General features: G+C 42.2%; 1 protein-coding gene across 6 annotated transcripts in view; it reads right to left on the bottom strand.

Annotated features, from left to right (window-relative positions):
• The window catches only part of RABL6 (RAB, member RAS oncogene family like 6), a 257,386-nt gene that overhangs the window by 108,828 nt on the left and 123,495 nt on the right, over positions 1-25,063 (bottom strand). For all 6 annotated transcript variants that reach the window (XM_033960967.1, XM_033960964.1, XM_033960962.1 and 3 more), the window contains one exon: positions 666-1,024. In XM_033960967.1, the coding sequence (XP_033816858.1) occupies positions 666-1,024 (359 nt within the window). The remainder of the gene's footprint in view (positions 1-665; positions 1,025-25,063) is intronic.

Below are 25,063 nucleotides of genomic sequence, written 5' to 3' on the forward strand. Positions count from 1 at the left end.
ATGTCTGCAACTGTAATATTCTGTGCTGCTCTATGTCTGTTCTTTAGAACAATTATGCAAATACATCCCCAGATAATGTGGTACTAGAAGCCCTTATAAAGTACTGCTATGCAATTCAGACCTGACTTACAGCACCCTCAAATGAACTTTAGGGAACCACAGATCACTTTACTAATACATCTTGAACCCTTTCCTGCAGCTCTGCCCAATATTAACATTGGATCTATATATAGTTCCCAACAACATACCATAGGTATTTGCTATTACAATTCTGGGACTCCATCCATAACTCTAAAAGACCTAGGTCCTATCATGCAGCACTGACCACCACTACATGTTATTCACATCAATGAGACCCCCATATAATGGTCTGCTAATGCACGAGTCTGGTTCTCTCAAACCCCCTGTTATAACAGTAGTGGGGCACACTTACACTATGCATTTCAAATCCGATCAATAGCATCCACCAATATTTTCAGTACTGAAACTCTGTAAAAAGAACTGTTATCTGTACTTATATTAAAAACAGAATAAGGACAAAATTGAGTATAAACCAAAAACTTCATTTGAATCCAGGATTCTGGGTACTGAAAAGCTTACTCTGAATATTTTATATATTTTCCCTGACATATTTAATTATAAAAAAACGCAAACATTCTTGATACCTGGTTTAGGAGGGGATGTCTCAGGAATAGAAGAGCCAAAAAGTCGTGAGATAATGCTGCGCTTCTGTTGAGGAGCTGTAGCAGGAAGCGGTGGCGAGGATGCTTGCATGGGTGATACAAGCAAAGGAGGTACTTCTGCTATAGGTCCTGGTGATACAGAGAATGGAGACAAAGGGCCTGCTGTTATGCCAGCTGTAACTTGTTGAGGAGGCTGCTGAGGTGTCCCAGGACTGGAACTCTCAGTTGATGCAGAGCTAGGAGGAATGATGGGGGATTGGGAGCCTGAAGAAGGGCTCTGTCCATTGGTTGCTACTGGGGAAGCAAGTCCTCGATTACGACATTCCATCATTTCAAGGAAACTGTAAGGTATAAATATATTTTAGAATAAAAAATAGCATAACACAAAACATGTAAATTTGTTAATAGAATAAATTAGGTGGTTAGTTTTCACAAAACTGCTTAGTTCCTTAAGCCCATAAATTTAGACCAGTCATTCATTTTTCTAAATTAAATGCCTAAATTGGTACTGAGTCCTAGTATTAAATACCTAAACACATTTCTTTCCTCTCCTAATTCTGGACTTGTAGCTGCCCACTTTATAAACCTTCATATTTAGTTACATTATTTTTCAAAGGGGCTAATTTAGGTGCCTAACTCTCAAATGCAGATCTTGAGCTATTTCAAAACTGTCCTTAAAGATCATGCCTTGGAATCTGGCCTGGCAAATCAATGTCCAGATGAATTTAGAGCATCCTTTTCTCTCTTATCCTGAGGATTTGCAATATAAAATTATTTTTATATACTGACAGAGTATTCCCCCTGAATCACTACTGACCTAGTGCTCTAACTTGGTGGGAACTGTTTCACTTGACCCTTTATGGGTACAATGCTTCAGAAGCAGGAAGATCTAGAACAGCATTTCTCTAGCCAGTCTAAAAAACCATTCAGCAAATTTGTTTTTCAGGATATCAGCAATGAATGTGCATCCTGAAAATCAGACTGGCTAAGAGGTACTAGAAAACTCACAGCTTCAACTTTCAGGGCAGATATTACACTACCATCTTGTTACCACCATGATCCAGTGATAACTTTCCACAAACAGATAGAAATAGACACTGAACTTATACTCTTCCCAAAATCTAAATATCTGCTGATACTCTTTTGCCAATTGTAAAAAATATTAAAAGCTGGTAAAAATAAAAACTTCAATAAAGTTTAGAATTCTAGATTATCAAAGCCAAGTATAATATGGAATTTTTATTCAGCACAAACATTTTAAGGGCAATTCTATAACTACACATGAGTAATTAAGTGTTATATCTACGTAAATGTTGAAATAATTGGCACTAGTAACTTACGGAAAAAAAATACTAAGCAAGGGTCTTAATCCAATTTAACCTAAGCAGTGCATTTGACCTAGTGGATTTCAATCAAATGACCGAGATCTTCAACAATATTGGATTCATCAACCCAGCCCTTTCCTGGTTCCAAGGCTTCTTAACCACTCAGAACTATGCAGTAGGTAAGAACGGAGAATATTCTAATAGCTGGCTCCCTCCCAGCAGGGTCCCCCAAGGAACCCCACTTTCACCATCAGTGTTCAACCTCCTGCTGCAATCCTTGGGAGCCAACCTAGATCTCGCACAAATAAAACATTTCACCTATGCAGATGACATAATTAATCTTACCATGTTAATGTAATTTTGAAAGTTTTTTGCAATTTCACTGTCTGTATACAGTCTTTTCCTCTGTAAACCACTCTTAACTGTTTGTGGTATTGCGGTATATAAAAATAAAGTTATTATTATTATTATAATGATCATACTACCTGTTTAACAGCTGCATTAGTCAATATCTTCACCACTGTCAAAATGTATTCACATCAAAGAAAATTGGACCTCAACCCACCGCCTCAAACTAAATAAGAAAAAAAACAAATTCCTTTGGCTAGGACCCTCGACTGACCCACGCTACACTCTAAGGATCACAGTAGACGACATAGGTTTTCCATTAGAACTACAATCCCAAATCTTAGGAGTAGAAATTGATAACCACATATCCATGAAAAGCCATGTACAATCAATAAGAAAACAATTTTTTGTTGTGATAAGAAAGCTAAGATCCATCAGAAAATACTGAATTTTAGTGCAATCCCTAATCCTATCTCGACTAGACTACTGTAACAGTTATAACTCTAGTTCTTTGCTATCGCATCTACAACTAACTCAAAATGCAGCAGTAAGACTCATATACGAACTATGGAAATCGGAATACCTACAGCCCTACTATATGAAACTACATTGGCTGCTGATAACTGCAAGGATCAAATTTAAATCAGGCATCACTGCCTTTAAGATCCTGACAGGGAATGCCCCCCCCCCACCCCGACTACCTAACAGAGTTGGTCATCCTACTCCAGGGTGCCTCCAACAGAAATCTTTTCCAATTAATATTCCCAGCATGAAACAATATAGAGTCTACCAGGCAAATTACCTTATCCATCCAATATCAATTAGCAAAATGCTAGAACCAACTACCATTTATACTATGATCTTGTGACCACTACCTCAGGTTCAGAAAAATTCTAAAAACATTTCTGTACTAAGACAGGGAGCCAACCCTGAAGTAACTGAAAAAGTAGTTGTAAAAGCCCATTTCTAAACTGCCTAATAAAACTTCTGGGACAAAACAAAGAACCAACAATGACCTATTTGTACTTGTAACTATACAGTATATTTGGAACTATGACCTGTGTTGGTAGTTATACTGATCTACCTGTACTAGCAACCCTATTGAATGTCCTTATCAATCCGTCCATTGTAACTTTCTGGGTAACTAACCCAACCTCTTGTAATTTAATCCGACCTTGAACTGAATAGGTAAAAGCGGAATATGAAACCTGATTAATCTAACACTTAAGCATGTATACACACTATGCACTATTCTATGAGGGTAAATCAAAAAGCAAAGGTAAAATACATTTTTTTTTGGTATAATGAATTTTAATTTAAAACTGACACATATTCAAAGACGATTACAATAGATACAATTTTATTAAATTGTTTTATGGAATTTGATATCATGTTTTAACAACAGCTACAGATTATTTTGAATTCATTTACAACAGAATATAAATTTTATGAAATAGAAAAAAAAATAACTTAGGACTCTTAACAAAGCCACGACAGCGGCGGCTGCTGCTGTGGTAATCGCTCCGACGCCTATAGAGATTTGAGCGTTTGTCGCGTGGCAGCTGCTGTCACGGCTTTGTAAAAGGGGGTGGGATTAGTTAAATGGCTACATCTGACTTGCTTTCTCTTTTCATTGTTCAGGAGGCCACATCTGAGCAGTACAGACATCCTTTTTGGAATTTCTCCCCCCCCCCCCTCCATCTTGCTGCAGAACATTACGAGGCCAAGCTATTGAGTCCACAGGAAGTGGCAGTTACCAAGGTCCGGACTGTCACAGGCAGAAATTAACCAAAATATTCACAGCCAGGCCTAAACCAGACATTAGTGAATATCCAGGCCCCCAGAAGTTAGCTCAGCAAAAAGAGTGCCCTAACTTTATCCAGGTGCCCAGTTAGTGGGCTAAAAAATAGTTCCTATCCGAGGTAAGTATACATTTAATGGCTTTGATAGAAGTAACTGTGAGCAACTGAACATATCACTTTTTCACATAGTCCTCATGCAAGACAACGCATTTGTTATCATTCAACTAGCTACTGCATTCCTGCAGAGCAGTTTTTGGGCTGTGCCTGAAGCTAGGTGAGCACCACTTCCTTTACTTCATCATGTTTTGTCTTTTGCTCTCTGGGTCGCAGTAATGCACCCATGTCTCGTCGCCATTGACAAATCTCTCCAGATCAGAACTTCTTCATACCATCTCAAACATGAAATTGCTGACCTGCTATTAGTGATCTGTAACCCATCACTAAAATTGTCTGTAATACCTGAAGATTGGAGGGTGGTCAATATTACGCCTATTTTTTAAAAGGGTTCCAGGGAAGATCCGGGAAATTACAGACCAGTAAGCCAAACTTCAGAACTGGGCAAAATGGTGGAAACAATTATAAACACACACACAAAAAGGAAACAAACCAAATATCACCCAATAAAGAGTATAGATGCTTGAAGAGCTGGGACATATATTTCTTTATTCCAGAAGAAAGAGACCCGACATTGTCTTTTGAGCAATCATACAATTTTTATTTTTATTTGGTCCCAATTTTTGATTTAACTATTTTCAGCAATTCACAGAAGCAAATCTTGTTCTCTTTCTCTATTCAAACTTTTGGGAAAATTGTATGATTGCACAAAAGACCCCTGAGGCAGGCTAAAAGCCGAAACACTGACAGTGTCGGGTCTCTTTCTTCTGAAATAAAGAAATATATGTCCCAGCTCTTCAAGCACCTACACTCTTTCTTGGGAAACAATTATAAAAAATAAAATTGTGGAACACGTAGACAAATATGAGTCAGCATGGGTTCAGCCGAGGGAGATCTTGCCTCACCAATTTGCTTGACTTCTTTGAACGTGTTAATAAACATGTGGATAAAGGTGAGCCGGTTGATATAGTGTATCTAGATTTTCAGAAAGCTGTTGACAAATATCCTCATGAGAGGCTCTTGAGAAAATTAAAGAGTCATGGGATAGGAGGCAAAGTTCATTTGTGGATTAGGAATTGGTTATCGGATTGAAAACAGAGGGTAGAGGGGGCGTGGCCTGACGATCATGGCCTCCGGACGTGCCGACTGAGCTCTCCTCGCCACGGTGCGACTAAATAAGAACTATCTAGCTCACTAAATATACTGAAACGCTACAATCCCGAACCGGAGCAATCTACTTCGACGTAGCTATTTGCCATGTCTTCTAACAAACCATCTAAGACGGAGCAATCCGGATCTGGACCCACTAGCGGTAAGAGGCCTAAACACGAGGTCGCCTCTCCCGTAAAGCTGCCACCAATCTCAGTGGAATCGCAACTCGAGCTCATCTTAACAGAGATGTGGGCATTTAAAAATCTCATGTCCCAGCAAGTGGAAGAATCTCAGCTTATTAAAGCTGAAATAGAAGCTTTAAACGCACAGTTCACCGATGCACGCCACAGAATAGACGCCCTAGAGGATTTCAAACAACAACACGCTGTAAACATCTCCCTCATACCGCAGCACTGTAAAGACATTGCCGCGTTGCAGTCGGATCTGGAAGATCTGTCGAATAAAAGCCGCTGATGCAATGTACGCATCCTTGGAATTCCTGAGTCGTCCGAAGGATCGGACACCATCGCTTTTCTGCAAACCTTAATTCCATCTCTGCTAGATATAACCTTCGACCCGCCGCTGGAACGCGCACACAGGGTTCCATCCAGGCCTGCTCCGAACCAGAAGACACCTCGACCTATCGTAGCCAAGCTGCTGCGCTACCAACATGCCTTAAAGATTGTAACCTCAGCTAAGGAAAAAAAACAGATTCTGTGCCAGGGCAAGAAGATTCTTTTCGTTCCGGATCTGGCCAAAACCACCGCGGCCAAGAGAAAGCTTTTCCTACAATTGCGACAAGATCTAAAGGCATCGGAGCCCGCTTCGGATTGCTTTACCTGGCGAAAATGCTTGTAACCCATAATAACAAAACTGTAACGTACATGAATCCTGCTGATCTTCAGATGTATATCTAATCTATTAAGATGCACTAATCCTATGTCTCCCTAGTATCTCACAAGTGTTTCAAAACTTAAATGTATTATTTTCTCACAGTCCTAGTGTGCTAATGATATCAGCCTTTTTCACTCTTGCACTGTGATGAAGTGACAGCCTTTCTGCCTCTGGTTGCTCATGAGGTTTCAAGCCCACCCGTTCTTAGCTTTCTTCTTTAACTTGTCATTCCTCTGGCACTGTTTGCCTTTTCTAGGTATGACATTTTGTTGTTATATACAGGTTCAGAATTGGTTTTCCTCTTTGAAATTATCCATGTCTCTGTTTGCTAACACACATACATGATTTTATTCCAAAACCAGCATAATAATGGTAATGTTTCCTTTTTATGACTAATTTGCATATACTATCTTTTAATGTCAATGGACTTAATCATTGTATTAAGCGGAAAAAAGTGTCGAATTATGTAAGATCATTGAATCCTGATATTGTCCTCTTTCAAGAAACCCATCTTTCCCATGCTGACAATCTAAGAACCACCCTGTCAGGTTATAATGCTCCTATTTTCTCTCCTTCACAGAAAAAAAAAAATGGTGTCTCCATTTATATTAGATCCTCTTTACCTATAGTTATACACTCTCAAAAAACTGATCTGGAAGGAAGATGGTGCTTATTACATGCTACACTTTATGAAACCCAGGATAGCTTTAAACTTACTAAAAGCACCCAGGATGTATGGAGGAGTAAACATTCCTGATTTTCGCAATTATCAAATAGCATCACTAGCTAAATATGGATCACAATGGATCATATGCTCTCACTCCCAATCTGCTTCTTTACTACCCACCTGGCTAGAGCTCGAGGTTTCAATATGCAACCCAATCCCCATCAATATAGTGCCTACTCTGTCTATTCCTTCAAGACTCAAATCCTTCTCTCTGTTCATAGCCACAACTGCCGCACTTCGTATACTAGACCACAAGGCTTCTCACTCGATTTTCGCTCAAAGAAATATGGCCCTCTGGAACAATCCAGCCATTAAACACAACAAAAGGATTTTTCAGTGGACGTCCTGGAGTAAATTGGGTATATGGCAGGTCCAACAGCTCTAACACAACAACACTCTGCATTCTTTCGCTGATCTTATTGCGTCCTACCCAAACCTTTCTGACAAACATGCACAATGGCTGTTACTTACCACTATTCTCTCTTCCATACAATACTCATCTACTTCATGCATTAGTACATGGGCCTCTTTACTTGAGACACAATGAAAAGCAATATCATACTTCTACAAAATTCTACAAGGAGGACAACCCTTATCCAATATAGACATTCAGCGTAAATGGTTGCAAGATCTGAATACACAAATCTCAGACAAAGAATGGATTAGATTTTGGACGAAAGTAAATAGACCTCTTCTCTCAGCTAGCATGACACAATCCTTATATTTCCTAATGAGAAGAGCGATATGGACACCACATAGAATGAAATTAGCACATTTAAAAAATGATGATCTCTGTTGGCATTGTCAAAAGTGCCCTGGTACCCTAGCACATATGTTATATAGCTGTCCTAAAATTTTATCTTTTTGGACACAAATTTGGTCCTTAATTAGATTAATAACCAACTATACTGCTGAATTATCCTTTGCCATTATTATTATGAGATCTCTCCACTCTTGCTTTAAATTTTGTACCTGCGATCCAAAATTGATTGATATACTGATATCTGTTGGTATACAACATATTTTGCAAAACTGGAAATCCGCTTCTCTTTTAAATTTCACTTTTGGTGGAACTCTATATGTTTATATAAAAAATTCGAACAACATGCTAATGACAAGAAAAAGACCAATTTCTTATCTTCACTAAGTGATATTTGGACTCCCATTGACGATTACTTACAATCTCTTTAATTATGTGATTATTATTTTTTCGTTTCCACATCTTTAGAGGATAAATAACCTATGCTATTATGTTGTTCTCTGCCAATTTCTGTACACTGTTTATTGATTCATGATGTATATTTTTTCCTTTTCCTTATTATTCAATAAACAAAGTGAACTTAAAAAAAAAAAAAGAAAACAGAGGGTAGAGTTAAATGGTCATTTTTCTCAATGGAGGAGAAATGGTCATTTTTCTCAATGGAGGAGAGTAAACAGTGGAGTGCCGCAGGGGTCTGTACTGGGACCAGTGCTATATAACTTATTTATAAATGATCTGGAAATTGGAACGACGAGTGAGGTGATTAAATTTGCAGATGACACTAAACTGTTCAAAGTTGTTAAAATGCATACAGATTGTGAAAAATTGCAGGCGGACCTTAGAAAATTGGAAGACTGGGCATCCAAATGGCAGATGAAACTTAATGTGGACAAATGCAAAGTGATGCATATTGGGAAGAATAACCCAAATCACAGTTATTGGATGCTAGGGTCCACCTTGGGGGTTAGCACCCAAGAAAGGGATCTAGGTGTCATTGTAGACAATACGATGAAACCTTCCGCCCAATGTGCGGTGGTGGCGGAGGCAAGGCGGGTCCACTGCCAGCGCTTGGAGGTCGCTTTACTTGATGAGCGGAAGTAATGGAGAATAGAAATACCACTTTTCAAGTGAGATATTTGAGAAGAGCCGAAGACATTAGTAGACAAGAAGGCCTCATCAGATGAGAGAAAACAACATCAAGGCTCCAACCCACTGGAGGTGGTGTGACAGGTGGTTTGATATTGAAAAGTTTTTTCATTAATCTGGAAACAAGAGGATGAGCAGTCAAAGATTTACCGTTGACTGGTCCATGAAAAGCATTGATAGCATTAAGATGAAATCTGACTGAAGAGGCTGTAAGACCTGAGTTGGATAATGAAGAAGATAATCCAATACTACATAGTAACATACATAGTAGATGACGGCAGATAAAGACCCGAATGGTCCATCCAGTCTGCCCAACCTGATTCAATTTAAATTTTTTTTTTTTTTAATATTTTTTTTTTTTTTTCTTCTTAGCTATTTCTGGGCAAGAATCCAAAGCTTTACCCGGTACTGTGCTTGGGTTCCAACTGCCAAAATCTCTGTTAAGACTTACTCCAGCCCATCTACACCCTCCCAGCCATTGAAGCCCTCCCATGCCCATCCTCCACCAAACGGCCATACACAGACACAGACCGTGCAAGTCTGCCCAGTAACTGGCCTAGTTCAATATTTAATATTATTATTTTTTTTTTTTTTTAATTTTTATTTATTAATTTTTCAATTATTACAATAATAGAGTTTCAAGTAATATAATTAATTATTATATATCATTGTATCTATCATTAATACAACATTAATTTATATAAAGTATATATTATAAATTATATATATTCAAAAGTTTTAAATCCCTCCCTATTTTTACAATTAATGATTCCAAAAATTATGCATAACCCTCCCCATTCCTATATAAGTACTGTGATTGTGCTAAGAAGTCTAATCATTAGAATAATTAGTCAATGGTTGCCAAATTTTCATGAAATTATGAAGATTCCCATGTTGTAATGCTATTACTTTTTCCATTTTATAGATATGACAGACAGAGTTCCACCAGAACATAAAATTTAATTTGGTATAATCTTTCCAATTTTGAGTGATTTGTTGTATGGCGACTCCTGTCAATATTAATAGCAGCTTGTTATTATTTGCTGAGATCGGACTCTGAGTTCTCATTGCAGTGCCAAATAGTATGGTATCATATGAGAGTCCTACATGATTTTCTAGTAATTTGTTAATTTGGGGCCAAATCAGATTCCAAAAGGCATTTATACAGGGACAAAAAAAAATTAAATGATCTAACGTCCCTATTTCTATTTTACAATGCCAGCATCTATTGGATCTAGTATTATCTATCTTTTGCAGGCGCGTAGGGGTCCATAATACTCTATGTAATAAAAACATCCATGTTTGACTCATAGATGCTGACTTTGTAGATCTTAATCTCCAGGACCAAAATCGTGGCCATTGAGATGCAGAAATTGTCTGTCCAATCTCAATACTCCAAATATCCCTAAGACCAGTTTTCTTTTTTTTATTTAAAAATCCATATATCAATTTGTACCATTTTGCGGCTTGGTGACCCAAGAAATCCGCCTGGAAACATAAAACCTGCAGACTATATTGAGTATTAAGATTTTTCCATTCAGGGAACCCTGCCTGAAAAAAAAAAATAATAATATTATTTTCTGATTCTAAATCTTATGTGTTCATCCCACGCTTCTTTGAACTCAGTCACAGTTTTACTCTCCACCACCTCTCTCGGGAGCGCATTCCAGGCATCCACTACCCTCTCCGTAAAGTAGAATTTCCTAACATTGCCCCTGAATCTACCACCCCTCAACCTCAAATTATGTCCTCTGGTTTTACCATTTTCCTTTCTCTGGAAAAGATTTTGTTCTACGTTAATACCCTTCAAGTATTTGAACGTCTGAATCATATCTCCCCTGTCTCTCCTTTCCTCTAGGGTATACATATTCAGGGCTTCCAGTCTCTCCTCATACGTCTTCTGGCGCAAACCTCCTATCATTTTCGTCGCCCTCCTCTGGACCGCCTCAAGTCTTCTTACGTCTTTCGCCAGATACGGTCTCCAAAACTGAACACAATACTCCAAGTGGGGCCTCACCGATGACCTGTACAGGGGCATCAACACCTTGTTCCTTCTACTGACCACGCCTCTCTTTATACAGCCCAGCATCCTTCTGGCAGCAGCCACTGCCTTGTCACACTGTTTTTTCGCCTTTGTATCTTCGGACACTATCACCCCAAGGTCCCTCTCTCCGTCCGTGCATATCAGCTTCTCTCCTCCCAGCATATACGGTTCCTTCCTATTATTAATCCCCAAATGCATTACTCTGCATTTCTTTGCATTGAATTTTAGTTGCCAGGCATTAGACCATTCCTCTAACTTTTGCAGATCCTTTTTCATATTTTCCACTCCCTCTTCGGTGTCTACTCTGTTACAAATCTTGGTATCATCTGCAAAAAGGCACACTTTTCCTTCTAACCCTTCAGCAATGTCACTCACATACATATTAAACAGGATTGGCCCCAGCACCGAACCCTGAGGGACTCCACTAGTCACCTTTCCTTCCTTCGAGCGACTTCCATTAATCACCACCCTCTGGCGTCTGTCCGACAGCCAGTTTCTGACCCAGTTCACCACTTTGGGTCCTAACTTCAGCCCTTCAAGTTTGTTCAACAGCCTCCTATGAGGAACTGAATCAAAGGCTTTGCTGAAATCCAAGTAAATTACATCTAGCATATGTCCTCGATCCAGCTCTCTGGTCACCCAATCAAAAAATTCTATCAGGTTCGTTTGGCACGATTTACCTTTTGTAAAGCCATGTTGCCTCGGATCCTGTAACCCATTAGATTCAAGGAAGTACACTATCCTTTCTTTCAGCAACACTTCCATTATTTTTCCAATAACTGAAGTGAGGCTCACCGGCCTGTAGTTTCCTGCTTCATCCCTGTGACCACTTTTATGAATAGGGACCACATCCACTCTCCTCCAATCCCCAGGAATCACTCCCGTCTCCAGAGATTTGTTGAACATGTCTTTAATAGGACTCGCCAGAACCTCTCTGAGCTCCCTTAGTATCCTGGGATGGATCCCGTCTGGTCCCATTGCTTTGTCCACCTTCAGTTTTTCAAGTTGCTCATAAACACCCTCCTCCATGAATGGCGCAGAATCTACTCCATTTTCTCGTGTAACTTTGCCAGACAATCTCGGTCCTTCTCCAGGATTTTCTTCTGTGAACACAGAACAGAAGTATTTGTTTAGCACATTTGCTTTCTCCTCATCACTCTCCACATATTTGTTCCCAGCATCTTTTAGCCTAGCAATTCCATTTTTTATCTTCCTCCTTTCACTAATATATCTGAAAAAATTTTTATCTCCCTTTTTTACATTTTTAGCCATTTGTTCTTCCGCCTGTGCCTTCGCCAAACGTATCTCTCTCTTGGCTTCTTTCAGTTTCACCCTGTAGTCCTTTCTGCTCTTCTCTTCTTGGGTTTTTTTTATATTTCATGAACGCCAACTCTTTCGCCTTTATTTTCTCAGCCACTAGGTTGGAGAACCATATCGGCTTCCTTTTTCTCTTGTTTTTATTGATTTTCTTCACATAAAGGTCCGTAGCCATTTTTATCGCTCCTTTCAGCTTAGACCACTGTCTTTCCACTTCTCTTATGTCCTCCCATCCTAACAGCTCTTTCTTCAGGTACTTTCCCATTGCATTAAAGTCCGTACGTTTGAAATCTAGGACTTTAAGTATCGTGCGGCCGCTCTCCACTTTAGCCATTATATCAAACCAAACCGTTTGATGATCGCTACTACCCAGGTGAGCACCCACTCGAACATTAGAGATACTCTCTCCAGATCCAATATCGCTTTTTCCCTTGTGGGTTCCGTCACCATTTGTCTGAATCAGTAAAGGAGGATGAAGCATCTTGATGATAATGATGAAGAGTACACCACATAGAAAACCTTGTCCACTTCTGTTGGTAGCATTACTATGAAGGTTTTCTAAATGCATCCAAAATGAGATGGACATGATCCGAAAGATCCACACCAGCGGAGGTCATCCCGAGAGGTACCAAGCTGCCAGGTGCAAAAATTGTAGACTGGGATTTAAAAGAAATCCTTGACTCTGTGTGAGAAGATATGGAAAGATCTTCAGTGGTATTGATTCCTTGACATCGAACTGAAGTAGAAGGGAGAATCAGGGTTGTCTGGGCCACCGAGGGGCTATCAGGATTATGATGGCCAATTCACGCTTAGCTTGACTAGCATCTTGAGAATGAGATTAATTTATGCGCCCACTCCAGGAGAAAAGCATCTGCCCCTAGACGTTGCAGAGAGTATTATCTGGAACAGAATTGAGGCAGCTTGTGATTGTGGGAGGATAGAAACAGGTCTATCTGAGAGTTCCCCCCTCCCCAAGAGAAAATCTGATGCAAGACCATGAAGTTGAATATCGACTCGTGTGATTGGAGAATTCTGTTGAGTTTGTTGGTGAGAAAATTGTTGTCTCCTTGAATATAGACCTTTTTGAGGAATATGTTGTGAGCAATAGCCCAGTTCCAAATCTTCTGGGCCTCTTGACAACAAATGATAGAACCTGCTCCTTGTTTGTTTCTGTAATACATTGCGACTTGACTGTGCGTATTCGATATCATGCTGCTGAAAAGTTTTGAGAGCAGTGTGAATGACCCTGAGTATCAAGAGACTGATGTAGTATTTCTGTTCTTAGGTGGACCATTGACCTTGTGTAGGAAGTCTGTCCAGATGAAAAGCATATTTGGACAAGTCTGTGGTCAGAACTTTCTGTTGCGGAGGGATTTGAAACAGCAACCTTTTGGAAAGATTTGAGGAAATCATCCACCACTACAGAGATTGAGAAATGAAGATGTGACTGAAATCTCTTGAGAGTGGATTTAGAGCTTGAGAAATGATAATGTGACTGAAATCTCTTGTGAGAGTGGATTTAGAGCTTGAAATCATCAGGAGGCCAGGGACCACTGAGATGTCCTGAGATGGAGTCTCGCAAATGGAGTAACATGGACTGTGGGCACCATGTGACCCAATAATATCATCATCCGCCTGCTGGGATGGATAGCAGGTGATAAGCCTGGTTGCAAGTTGAATCAAATTGTCTTTGCTGAGGTAGGAATGCCCTGAGCTGAATAATATCAAGCTGGGCCTTCATGAATTGAAGAGTTTGAGAAGGTTGAAGTTGACTTCAAATCCCAACTGCTGAAGAAACAGGATTGTTGACTGTGTTGTTGAGAGCATCCCTTGAGGGAAGGCATTGCTTATTAGCCAATCGTCAAGAAAAAGAAAAATTTTGGAATCCTTCCCCTTGCTTCTCATCCACGTTGGAACGAACGACACTGCCAGGAACACCCCATAGAAAATGGCTGAAGACTTTGGAGCCCTGGGTGAGAAGCTGAAGAGGATGGAAGCACAGGTGGTCTTCTCCTCGATCCTCCCAGTGAGGGACAAGGGAAGTGCTAGGGAGGACCGTATCAAGAGGACAAACGACTGACTGCACGGATGGTGTAGGGAGATGAACTTTGGATTCCTGAACCATGGAGAGGCGCTGCAAGGACTACAGGGACCAGACTGACTCCACCTGACCAGAAGGGGAAAGAACGTCTTTGGACATCGACTAGCCCGCCTACTTCGTAGGGCTTTAAACTAGGTAAGTTGGGGGAGGGTACCCACTCATGTACTGGCGCATGTACTCAACCTAGCGCATGTACTCAACCTGGCGAGGTAAGTTGCCAATCCACTTCTGAGGTAAGTACACACTGCACTTCCGAGTTAGAGGCAGGTACACACATTGTAAACAGCACTACAGCTCAAGCAGGAATATCTACACATAGACATAGCAAACATAAGGTATGGAGAGCTATGTACGTTAATGCCCACAGTTTGGGCAATAAGATTTTGGAATTAGAAACAGAAATGAGGAGCGCCGACCTAGATGTGGTGGCGATATCCGAGACTTGGTTCACGGACTCCTATGGGTGGAATATGGCTATACCGGGATACAACTTGCTTCGGCGGGACAGAGAGGGCAAATTGGGAGGAGGGGTAGCACTGCACACTAAAGAGGATATCAAAGTTACCAAAATCGCAGATGTCAAGTACACCGGGGAATCCCTCTGGGTGAATTTGGCTAGGGGGAAGGACAAATGCCTGTAACTTGGCATCGTATACAGACCTCCAAGACAACAGGAGGACATGGATATAGAATTAGTCAAAGACATTGAGAATATCTCCTTGCGTGGGGACACAGTATTGTTAGGAGACTTCAATATGCCAGATGTGGATTGGAACAAACTTTCCGCTACAACCAGCGGCAGCAGGAGGCTATTAACCTCTATAAAGGGAGCAAGACTCAGACAATTGGTATCAGAGCTCACTAGGGATCGAGCGATACTAGACCTAATACTCACCAACGGAGAAAGTGTCACAGAGGTCTCAGTAGGCGACAAGTTGGCCTCCAGTGATCACAACATGATACGGTTCAACCTCAGGAGAGGATTCACTAAGTCAAGCACATCAACCAAGGTCCTCAACTTTAAGGGCACAAACTTCGAAAGCATGGGAGATTTCGTCCATCGGGCGCTGCAAAACCAAACCGAAACAGATAATGTAGAAGTAATGTGGACAATTCTGAAATCAACCATACATGAAGCAACCAAGTGCTACGTCAAATCAGTAAGTAAACGGCGAAGAAACAATAGACCACAGTGGTTTTCTTCGGAGATCTCAGACCTCATAAAAAAGAAAAGAGCGTTCATCTTCTACAAACAATCAGGGAAGCAAGAATCCAAGGAAGACTATCTGGCCAAGTCAAAGCAGTCAAAACGGGTGCCAGGGAGGCCAAGCTCCGACTGGAGGAGAACCTTGCAAAAAGCATCAAGAAAGGCAATAAATCCTTCTAAAGGTACATTAGTGACAGAAAAAGAAACACAGATGGAATAGTACGCCTTAGGAAACCCAACGGGAACTATGCAGAATTGGACTCCGATAAAGCCAAACTTTTAAATGAATACTTCTGCTCGGTTTTCACTTGCGAGGTGCCGGGATCCGACCCTCAGCTGCTGACCAGGGAAAGCTTGGAAGACCCATTTTTAAATTTTGTGTTTACGCCCAGCAGTGTCTACGATGAGCTATCAAGACTCAAGGTGAACAAGGCTATAGGACCGGACAAGCTACACCCCAGGGTGCTCAGGGAGTTGAGTGACGTCCTGGCGGAACCATTATCCGCACTCTTTAATCTTTCCCTAAGTACAGGAAGAGTCCCGTTGGATTGGAAGACGGCTAATGTCATTCCACTCCACAAAAAGGGATGCAGGACGGAGGCTGCGAATTACAGACCGGTGAGTCTCACATCGATAGTGAGTAAACTTATGGAAATACTAATCAAACGCCAACTGGATACGATCCTGGACGAGGAGAGTCTACGTGATCCCCATCAACATGGTTTTACAAAAGGAAGGTCCTGCCAATCAAATCTGATCAGCTTCTTTGACTGGGTAACAAGAAAGCTGGATGTAGGGGAGTCCCTGAACGTCGTGTACTTGGACTTCAGCAAAGCGTTTGATAGCGTCCCACACCAAAGGTTATTGAACAAGATGGGTTCGATGAGACTGGGTGAAACATTAACCGCATGGGTTAGGGACTGGCTTAGAGGCAGACTTCAGAGTGTCGTGGTAAATGGTACCCTCTACGATATGACAGAGGTGAGCAGCAGAGTGCCGCAGGGTTCGGTCTTGGGCCCGATCCTATTTAACATCTTCATAGGAGACTTGGCAGAGGGGCTTCGAGGTAAAATTACATTATTCGCGGATGACGCCAAACTATGCAACATTTTAGGCAAAAGCACAACAGATGAAAGCACAGTGCCCGACAAAAGCTCAATGCCCGACAGTATGACGCAGAACCTACTCCTGCTGGAGCATTGGTCGAAGACTTGGCAACTAAGTTTCAATGCCAAAAAATGTAAGGTCATACACCTTGGTGGCAAAATTCCATGCAGGACTTACACCCTAAATCAGTGGTCTCAAACCTGCAGCCCAGGGACCACATGCCCAGGGACCACGCCAGGTACTATTTTGAGGCCCTCGGTATGTTTATCATAATCATAAAAGTAAAATAAAACAGTTTCTTGATCATATGTCTCTTTAGCTATAAATTATAATATTATTATTAAGACTTAGCCAAAAGGAAAGATTTATAAACTATAAGGAGTTTTACCTTATGCAAAAATTGTCATTTTTTTGATAAGACATTAATTCATTAATTATTTTTTTCTGAGGCCCTCCAAGTACCTACAAATCCGAAATGTGGCTCTGCAAAGGACTTGAGTTTGAGACCACTGCCCTAAATGGTGAGATCCTAGCAAGGACTGTAGCAGAACGTTACTTAGGGGTGATCATTAGCGAAGACATGAAGACTGCCAATCAAGTGGAGAAAGCTTCAACCAAGGCTAGACAAATCATGGGCTGTATCTGCAGAAGTTTCGTCAGCCGTAAGCCCGAGGTCATAATGTCATTGTACAGATCATGGTGAGGCCCCATCTGGAATACTATGTACAATTCTGGAAGCCGCATTATCAAAAAGATATGCAGATGGTTGAGTCGGTTCAGCGAATGGCCACCAGGATGGTCTCAGGACTCAAGGATCTCCCGTATGAGAAACGGCTGGGTAAGTTGCAGCTATACTCACTCGAGGAATGCAGAGACATGATTAAGACGTTCAAATACGTCACAGGCCGTATCGAGGTGGAAGAAGATCTCTTTTTTCTTAAAGGTCCCACGGCAACAAGAGGGCATCCGTTGAAAATCAGGGGTGGGAAATTTCATGGCGACACCAGAAAATACTTCTTCACCGGAAGGGTGGTTGATCACTGGAATAATCTTCCACAACAGGTAATTGAGGCCAGCAGCATGCCAGATTTTAAGAAAAGATGGGATTGGCATGTGGGATCTATTCATGGAGGTAGTTAGGGGGTGGGTCGTCAGAGTGGGCAGACTATATGGGCCGTGGCCCTTTTCTGCCATCATTTTCTATGTTTCTATCTTTGAAACAAGAGGGAACAAACCACCATAAAAAAATTCAACTTCTTGATAAAGTTTCCAAGAATGGAAAATTGGGCAGTATAGACCATGGAGAAATACTGTTGGGAATCAAAGAGCTGTAGATGAAAACCATTACGAACAGCTCAAAGATATGAAAGAAATGAAGAGGGTAATCTTCCTGAGGAACTGTAATAATACAAAGGTCGAGTAATTTCCGAGGCCCCACTGATAATATGGTAAAAGTAAAAACAGTGGGTACCCTCCCCCATGAAAATAAGGGATGGTAACAGACCTACTGCTGTAGAACAGTACGAAGGTCTTGAACCAAGTGATGAGAAGTGCCATAGAAGTAGGCTGAAATCCAAGATAGAGTTAATTCTATTTTTGTGACTACCCAGAAACAGACGGTGTAGGAGAAGATGGTTTGTGAGCAACATCTGTGTTTCACAGAAGATTTCTGAGAATGAGACTTAGACTTTTTCTTGTTCAAAGTATTCCATGTCTGTTCATGCTGAGCTAGCTCTTGTGCTGCCATCCCTATAGACTCACCAAACAGCTCCTTCCCCAAATATGAAACATTGGCCAGCCTAGTTTGGAGACTGATGTCAATTAGAGAATGACACGGGGAAAAAATCTGTCCCCGTCACCGCCCCGTCACCGGCCCACCATCCTCTGCACCGCCCCGTCACCGCCGATCCCTTCACCGCCCCGTCACCGTCACCGCCATCCCTTTCACCGCCCCGTCACCGCCACTGCCATCCCATTCACCGCCCCGTCACCGTCCCCGCTTTCACTCCCTCCTTCCAATTTGAGCCGGGAACACTAGCGATCGCACGGTCCCCGCGGCCACTACCTGCCTGCCCGGTCGATCCTGGTGTTTGGCCAGCTCTCTCCCTTCTCCTCACCTTGGTTTGTGGGTTTTCTTTTTCGGCAACCTGCGCGCTTTCCCAGGGAGCCGCAAACGCGCGGCTGCTCAGTGTTCGATCTTCTGCTCTGCTGCAACTTCCTGTTTCCGGTTGCGTCAGAGCAGAAGATCGAGGCTGAGCAGCGGCGGGTGTGCGCGGCTCTCTGGTAGTGTGCGGGTCACCGAGGAGGAGGATCTGCGGACTGGGGTGAGGAGAGGGGAGAGAGCTGGCTGGACACTGGAATCGATTGGGCGGGCGGGTGTGAGCTGCGGGGACCGCGCGATCCTTCATGCCTCACTGCGGGGGACAAGACCATTCACCGCCCCGCGGGCGGTGAATGGCCTTGTCCCCATCGCCGCAGCGACTGCTAGTTTTCTTCCCCGTTTTCGGCGGGTGACCCGCGGGTAAACCGCCACCGTGTCATTCTCTAATGTCAATGTCCGAGAGTCTGAACCAAGCTAAGCATCTCATTGCTAGTGACATAATAGATGCTCTACAGGACATTTGAAAAGCATCAGAGTGTGAGCATGGAATATATGTTGTAGTTTGAGAGAGAGTATGTATAGAGCGTTGGTATTCCAAAAGGTGTTCTGAAGGAATATATTGTTGGAAATCGAATAACCAATGTACATGTTGCTGTAAATACAGAGAAATGTAGAAAGAATAATTGCGGATTCTACTCAACAGCTTAGAGTTTTGGTAAAGGCAACGGCCAAATCTGTCCATAGTGCGGCCCTCATGACTTGGAGGCAAAGAAACATGGACTTTGGTATCAAAGTATTTCTTCAGAGTTGATTCTACTAATAGAGAATGATGTGGAAGTTGATGACTGTCAAAACCTGGAGTAGGAAAGATTTTATACATAGAATCCAGGTTAGCAGGAACAGCTTTGACAGACAAAGGTTTTTCCCAATTTTTAAAGAGAGTTGTTTAAACATGTCATGTAATGGCAAGTTGAGAAATTCTCTGGGAGATTCAGTAAAATTAAATATGTTTGAAAACTCTACAATTGAAGATGAATTAGCCTCCATTGGAAGAGATAAGTCCTTGTCTAGCTGATTAATGTATGAGGCAAGGCAAAATCTTCAGGTGAAGACCGTCTATTGGGAAAAGATGTCTCAAAAGGCTCATGTTCTGAAAAAGAAAAGAAACACAGTCTGCATTAGATCCTTGAGTCAGAAAATACTTCTGGAAAAAAATGTCTATGAGAAGACCTGTGACACTTCCAGTACAGATTTGATGAAGGTGAAGAGGATAGAGGGGAAGCAGGTTGTCATTTCAAAAGAGGAGATAGACGTGATGAAAAACTCCGATGCTGAGGCATTGAATGCTGCACTGAAAATGACTGTTTTTTAAAAGCATTAGCTCGATGTGGAGAGCTAGTACGATGTCCTCTAGCAGGAGATCCCATAGTAGACGCCTGATGCTTCGATGGATCAGTCACAGAAGTACCATGAGACTTCAAAGAAGTGAGATCAAGTTGAGCCAGTACCAAGGGAGTCGACTGAAGGACAGGCATGAAGTGTGACTTAAGCACATTGGCAATCTCCCTTTGGGAGAAAAAAAATCAACCAGCGTCCCTCGAAAGAATTGCACCAGTACCGATGATGCACCAGCTGGTACCGATGGTGCCACAGACTGCCTCGATGTGGGTGACTTGGGAGAGGATGCAACCCACATGAAAGAGACAGGTTGGAGATCTGCAGATCAATGATGTCGTTTTGTGGCCTGCATCGAGAGACTCGATGCTCTCAAGGCCTGCGACATGTGCTGAACAGTTCTGTAGGCATATCGGCTGGTACTATCGGCACCGTAGGTTGCCTAGGTGAGGGTGACCTCGATGAGGATGCACATCTAGATAGAGAGAGACAACCTGCAAGTCCATTGGGGAAATGAGATGATAGCTGACTTTCCCAATGCTGGAAGAGATCCTAGCATCAATGCCAATGTTTTCATCGGCACTGTCTCCGAAGACGGCTGGATGTCCATAGGAGAACCAAACAGCTTTTCCTGCTGAATTCAACGGGCCTTAAGAGAGCACTTTTGAAGAGTAGAACACCTGATACCAGACTCGATCCAATGATCAGGCCCCAAACACTGAAGGCATCAGCTATATGGGTCTGTGATGGAAATAGGTCTTTGACACCGGCAGCACTTCTTAAACCCTGTCATAGGCTTCGACATGGGGAAAACTTGTTCAGCTAGATTAAACTCAATGATTAATTTAAAAAGGTCACCGAGGGGGGGGGGTCACATGATGCACTCAAACTAGGCAGACGTGCTTGGATACCTCTCCCGACCCCAGTGCTAGAATATCGGCATTTAAAGGCCCTGCCTTTGTCTTGGGAGTTAGAACTTAGCATTAGAGAATGACACGGTGGCGGTTACCCGCGGCTAGCTGCGTTTAGCCGTGGGTAACCTGCCGAAACGGGGAAAGAAAAATAGCAGTCGCTGCGGGGACAAGGCCATTCACCGCCCCGTGGGGCGGTGAATGGTCTTGTCTCCGCAGTGAGGTATCAAGGATGCGCGGTTCCCGCAGTTCCCACCCGCCCGATCAATCGTTTATCCAGCTTCTTCTCTCCACCTCACCTTAGTTTGCAGGCTTTCTTTTTCGGCGACCTGCACGCTTTCAAAGAGCCGTGCACATGCGGCTGCTCAGTATTCAATCTTCTGCTCTGACGCAACCGGAAACAGGAAGTTGCAGCAGAACAGAAGATTGAACACTGAGTAGCCGCATGTGTGCGGCTCTTTGAAAGCGTGCAGGTCGCCAAAAAAGAAAGCCTGCAAATTAAGGTGAGGTGGAGAGAGGAAGCTGGATAAACGCTGCAATCGGTGGGTGGGGGCTGCTGGACCCAGCGAAGGCTAGTTTAAATGAAGAGGTGTCCTGTATATGTGGACTAAGGAACTATATAAAACTCCTTAAATCAAGTTCTGAGCACAACTGCCTGGTTTAAAATAAATAGTACAAATCTCGCCAAAAGCTGCATATCTCCAAGGGAGGTGGGGGGGAGGGAGGCATAGGAGGTCACTATAAATTTATTAAAGAATCCATTACACAAATTCTAAAAGAACTGCAGTTTAATGGGGCGTTCAAATTAAACAGTCTGAGAGAGCATTTTAAATAGACTAAAAATAACAACAAAAAGAAATCACAAAAGGAAATTATAAAACTAACCTGATATAGATTTAATTTTTATCTTAAAAAATTAAGGAAATTGATTGATAAGCAAAAAATTTGATAGGTACAGCTTTTGCACTAAAACTTTTGCTAAATCAATGATTACCGTAATGTTCTTAATCCAAGACGTATGTTTGTGGAATGCTTTGCCAATGGATGATGGCTATCTTTCTGGGGTTTTGCAATTTAGAAAACTCTTGAAAACAGTTCTGTTTGAATGTAGCTATCAGTGATTTTACATCTGGAATCTGTATTTATTTAGGGCTCCTGGTACTAAACCATGTTGGAGCTTTTTACCATTGGCTAGTAATGTAAATGCTTCGATGCTCATTCAATTCCTATGAGTGTTGGAGGAGCACATTTGCTGGCCCACAGTAAGAAACTCCACTGCCATTTAGTAAAAACCAGTGTTATTTTTTTTCTTTTTTTAATTAGGTCTTGTCATGTAATTTAGAGCTCCTTTTACAAAGCCATGGTAGCAACTGCTGCTACAGTAATCGCTCCAACGCCCATAGGAATTTAATGAGTGTTGAACCATTTGCTACGTTGCATCCGCTACTGTAGCTTGGTAAAAAGGTGGGTGGGTTAGTGTATTACTATGAATGTTTACTGTAATTGTACCCTGCACAAAACTGGAGGATGTAACAGGCTATAAGTTTTTAAAATAAATGTGGAGTCAAATGTAAAAAATGTTTTTACTTACATGGCAGAGTATTCAAAGAGATTTTCTCATTATTGTTGCTGGGTGCTAGACCAATTGGGGGGGGGGGGTGAAGGGTGAGGCACAGTAACAGCAAATGGAAGACGCAGAGAGAAGACACACAGTGGATGGAAGGAATTGAATGAGATGTGGAAAGCAGAAACCAGACAACAAAGGTAGACAAAAAAAAAATCTATTTATTTATTTATTTTTTGCTTTAGGATAAAGTAGTATATTAGTTGTGTTGATAAAAATTTATAAACAAAGCCCTGCCAGCTGAACAACTCTTTCTCTAGTTCAGCAGCAAGAACTTTGATTTATAAGAAAGGAATAAGCTAAATATTACAGTACTAAGGCTTATATGGATGCTGCGGGGACAGTGACGGGGCGGTGAATGGGATGGCAGTGGCGGTGACGGGGCGGTGAAGGGAACGGCGGTGACGGGGCGGTGCAGAGGATGGTGGGCCGGGGAGGGGCAGTGACGGGGACAGATTTTTTCCCCGTGTCATTCTCTACTTAGCATCATCTGCTGGGGCATTTGGTGGGCCATAGGCTCCTATCTTTTTTTGGATCGTTCCCCAAGGTATGCCGGCTCGAGCCTCCAAGCTAGCTAAGCTCCTGAGAGGCCTTTCCACCCCTGCAAAGATGGTGGCACAGATACCTCCTGCTCGAGCGCTCCCTAGCCCGACGATCACGCTGCAGGCTGAGGCCTGAGGTGGCATACAGCAGACTGGCCACACAGGTCCACCTGAGGGCTTGTCCTGTGAAGCTGCAGTCTGGCTCCGTGGGATCTGCTTCCTTTCCCAGGCAGAGATTGCCTGAATAAGGGGTCTTAAAGCATGAAAAAGTCAAACTTTCTTGAAAAGAGGAAAAATAATAAAAATAGAGCACAGCAGATCAGAAACACTTCTGCACAGTTCGTTTGCAGAAGGGGAAAAACTGAAGGGGGCACTATATGTTTATATTTATTAAAATTTGGAATACCACCAAATCTTACAATAGTTATTAGCAATGTGGAAGGTACTGAAAGATTAAGTGAAACTTCTGCAAGATCCAGTTCACGGGTTCAGATTGAGCACCTATTGTACAGAATCCAGAGTGGATGTAATAGAATTGGGCTCTTGCCCAGGGGACGTCATACATATGGCACCTGCAAGTATTGCCAGGCTGTGGAAGCAGGCGTGAGTAGAAGAGCTTGGCTTTGTTGGAAAAGCTTCTCCTTGAGTGCCTCTGGAAGAAATATTCTGTTCACTCCTGTGGTGAAACGGACCCCTCAATACAACTCTTGTATCGGAATGAGGGAACTAGCTTCTGCAGCAACTGGACATCCTGGTGAACTGCTTGGTATCCCTCTGATTCGATTTGGGCACTGATGAACCACTTGTCCAGATACGGACGGACTTGAATGCCAAGTCTGGGCAGATGAGCTGCAACTACCACCATCACTTTGGTGAAGGTCCAAGTTGAGGAGCAAGCAAAAAGGACAGAGCCATATATGGAATGTGCTGCTCTAAAACATGGAACCTCAAATACTACTTTGCTCTGAGAATATGGGGATATGCAGATAGTCCTCTGTTAAATCCAGACAGGCTAGACATTCCCCAGTTGCCCCAGACACTCTCCAGTTGATGAGATCACTGATCTCACTGACTTCACCGGTTTTATCTGTTTGCGCAAGATTTTGAGGGCTGCATTGATTGCCTGCGATCCAGGATTGGTCTCCAATCCTTGGAGACTCCCTTTTAGGTACTATAACGAAAGATTAGGTTACTCACCTCTGCTAATCTTTTTTTTTTTTTTTTTTTGTAAATAGCCTCTGGAAGCTTCACCATAGGGTCTTGCATCTATTCTAGCCATGGCTGCAGAACTTACAAATAAATCCATCCCCCCCTCTCCGAGGTCACCTCCCTGGACACTCCCCTCTAAGCTCAGTAGGTAACAAAGCCAGGAAGATCTAGCACAAACAGGAAACAGGAAACACAAAAAAAGAGAGGGAGGGGGTGCGGGGATTCCCCGCTACAAGTCAATTCTGCTCATAATAACCAAATACATAATTAATAATATATAATAATAACTTTATTTTTCTATACCGCCATAGTCAAACTGACTTCTAGGCGGTTCACATAGAAAGAAGGCTGGACAATCAGCGAATTGCAAAATGCAAGAAGAAGGATGTTACATAGTAAATTGGAGAAGCATAAATATATGAGAGAAGAAAGATGTTACATAATACATTGGGGTAGAAAGGGGAAAGAATACCTGAGCGAGGACATCTGATTAAGCAAGGAATTTGTCAAATAGAGCGGTTTTAATTGATTTTCGGAATGAATGCCAAAAAGGC

The sequence above is a fragment of the Geotrypetes seraphini genome, chromosome 10 (assembly GCF_902459505.1).
Source record: "Geotrypetes seraphini chromosome 10, aGeoSer1.1, whole genome shotgun sequence".
In the NCBI taxonomy this organism is placed as follows: Eukaryota; Metazoa; Chordata; class Amphibia; order Gymnophiona; family Dermophiidae; genus Geotrypetes; species Geotrypetes seraphini.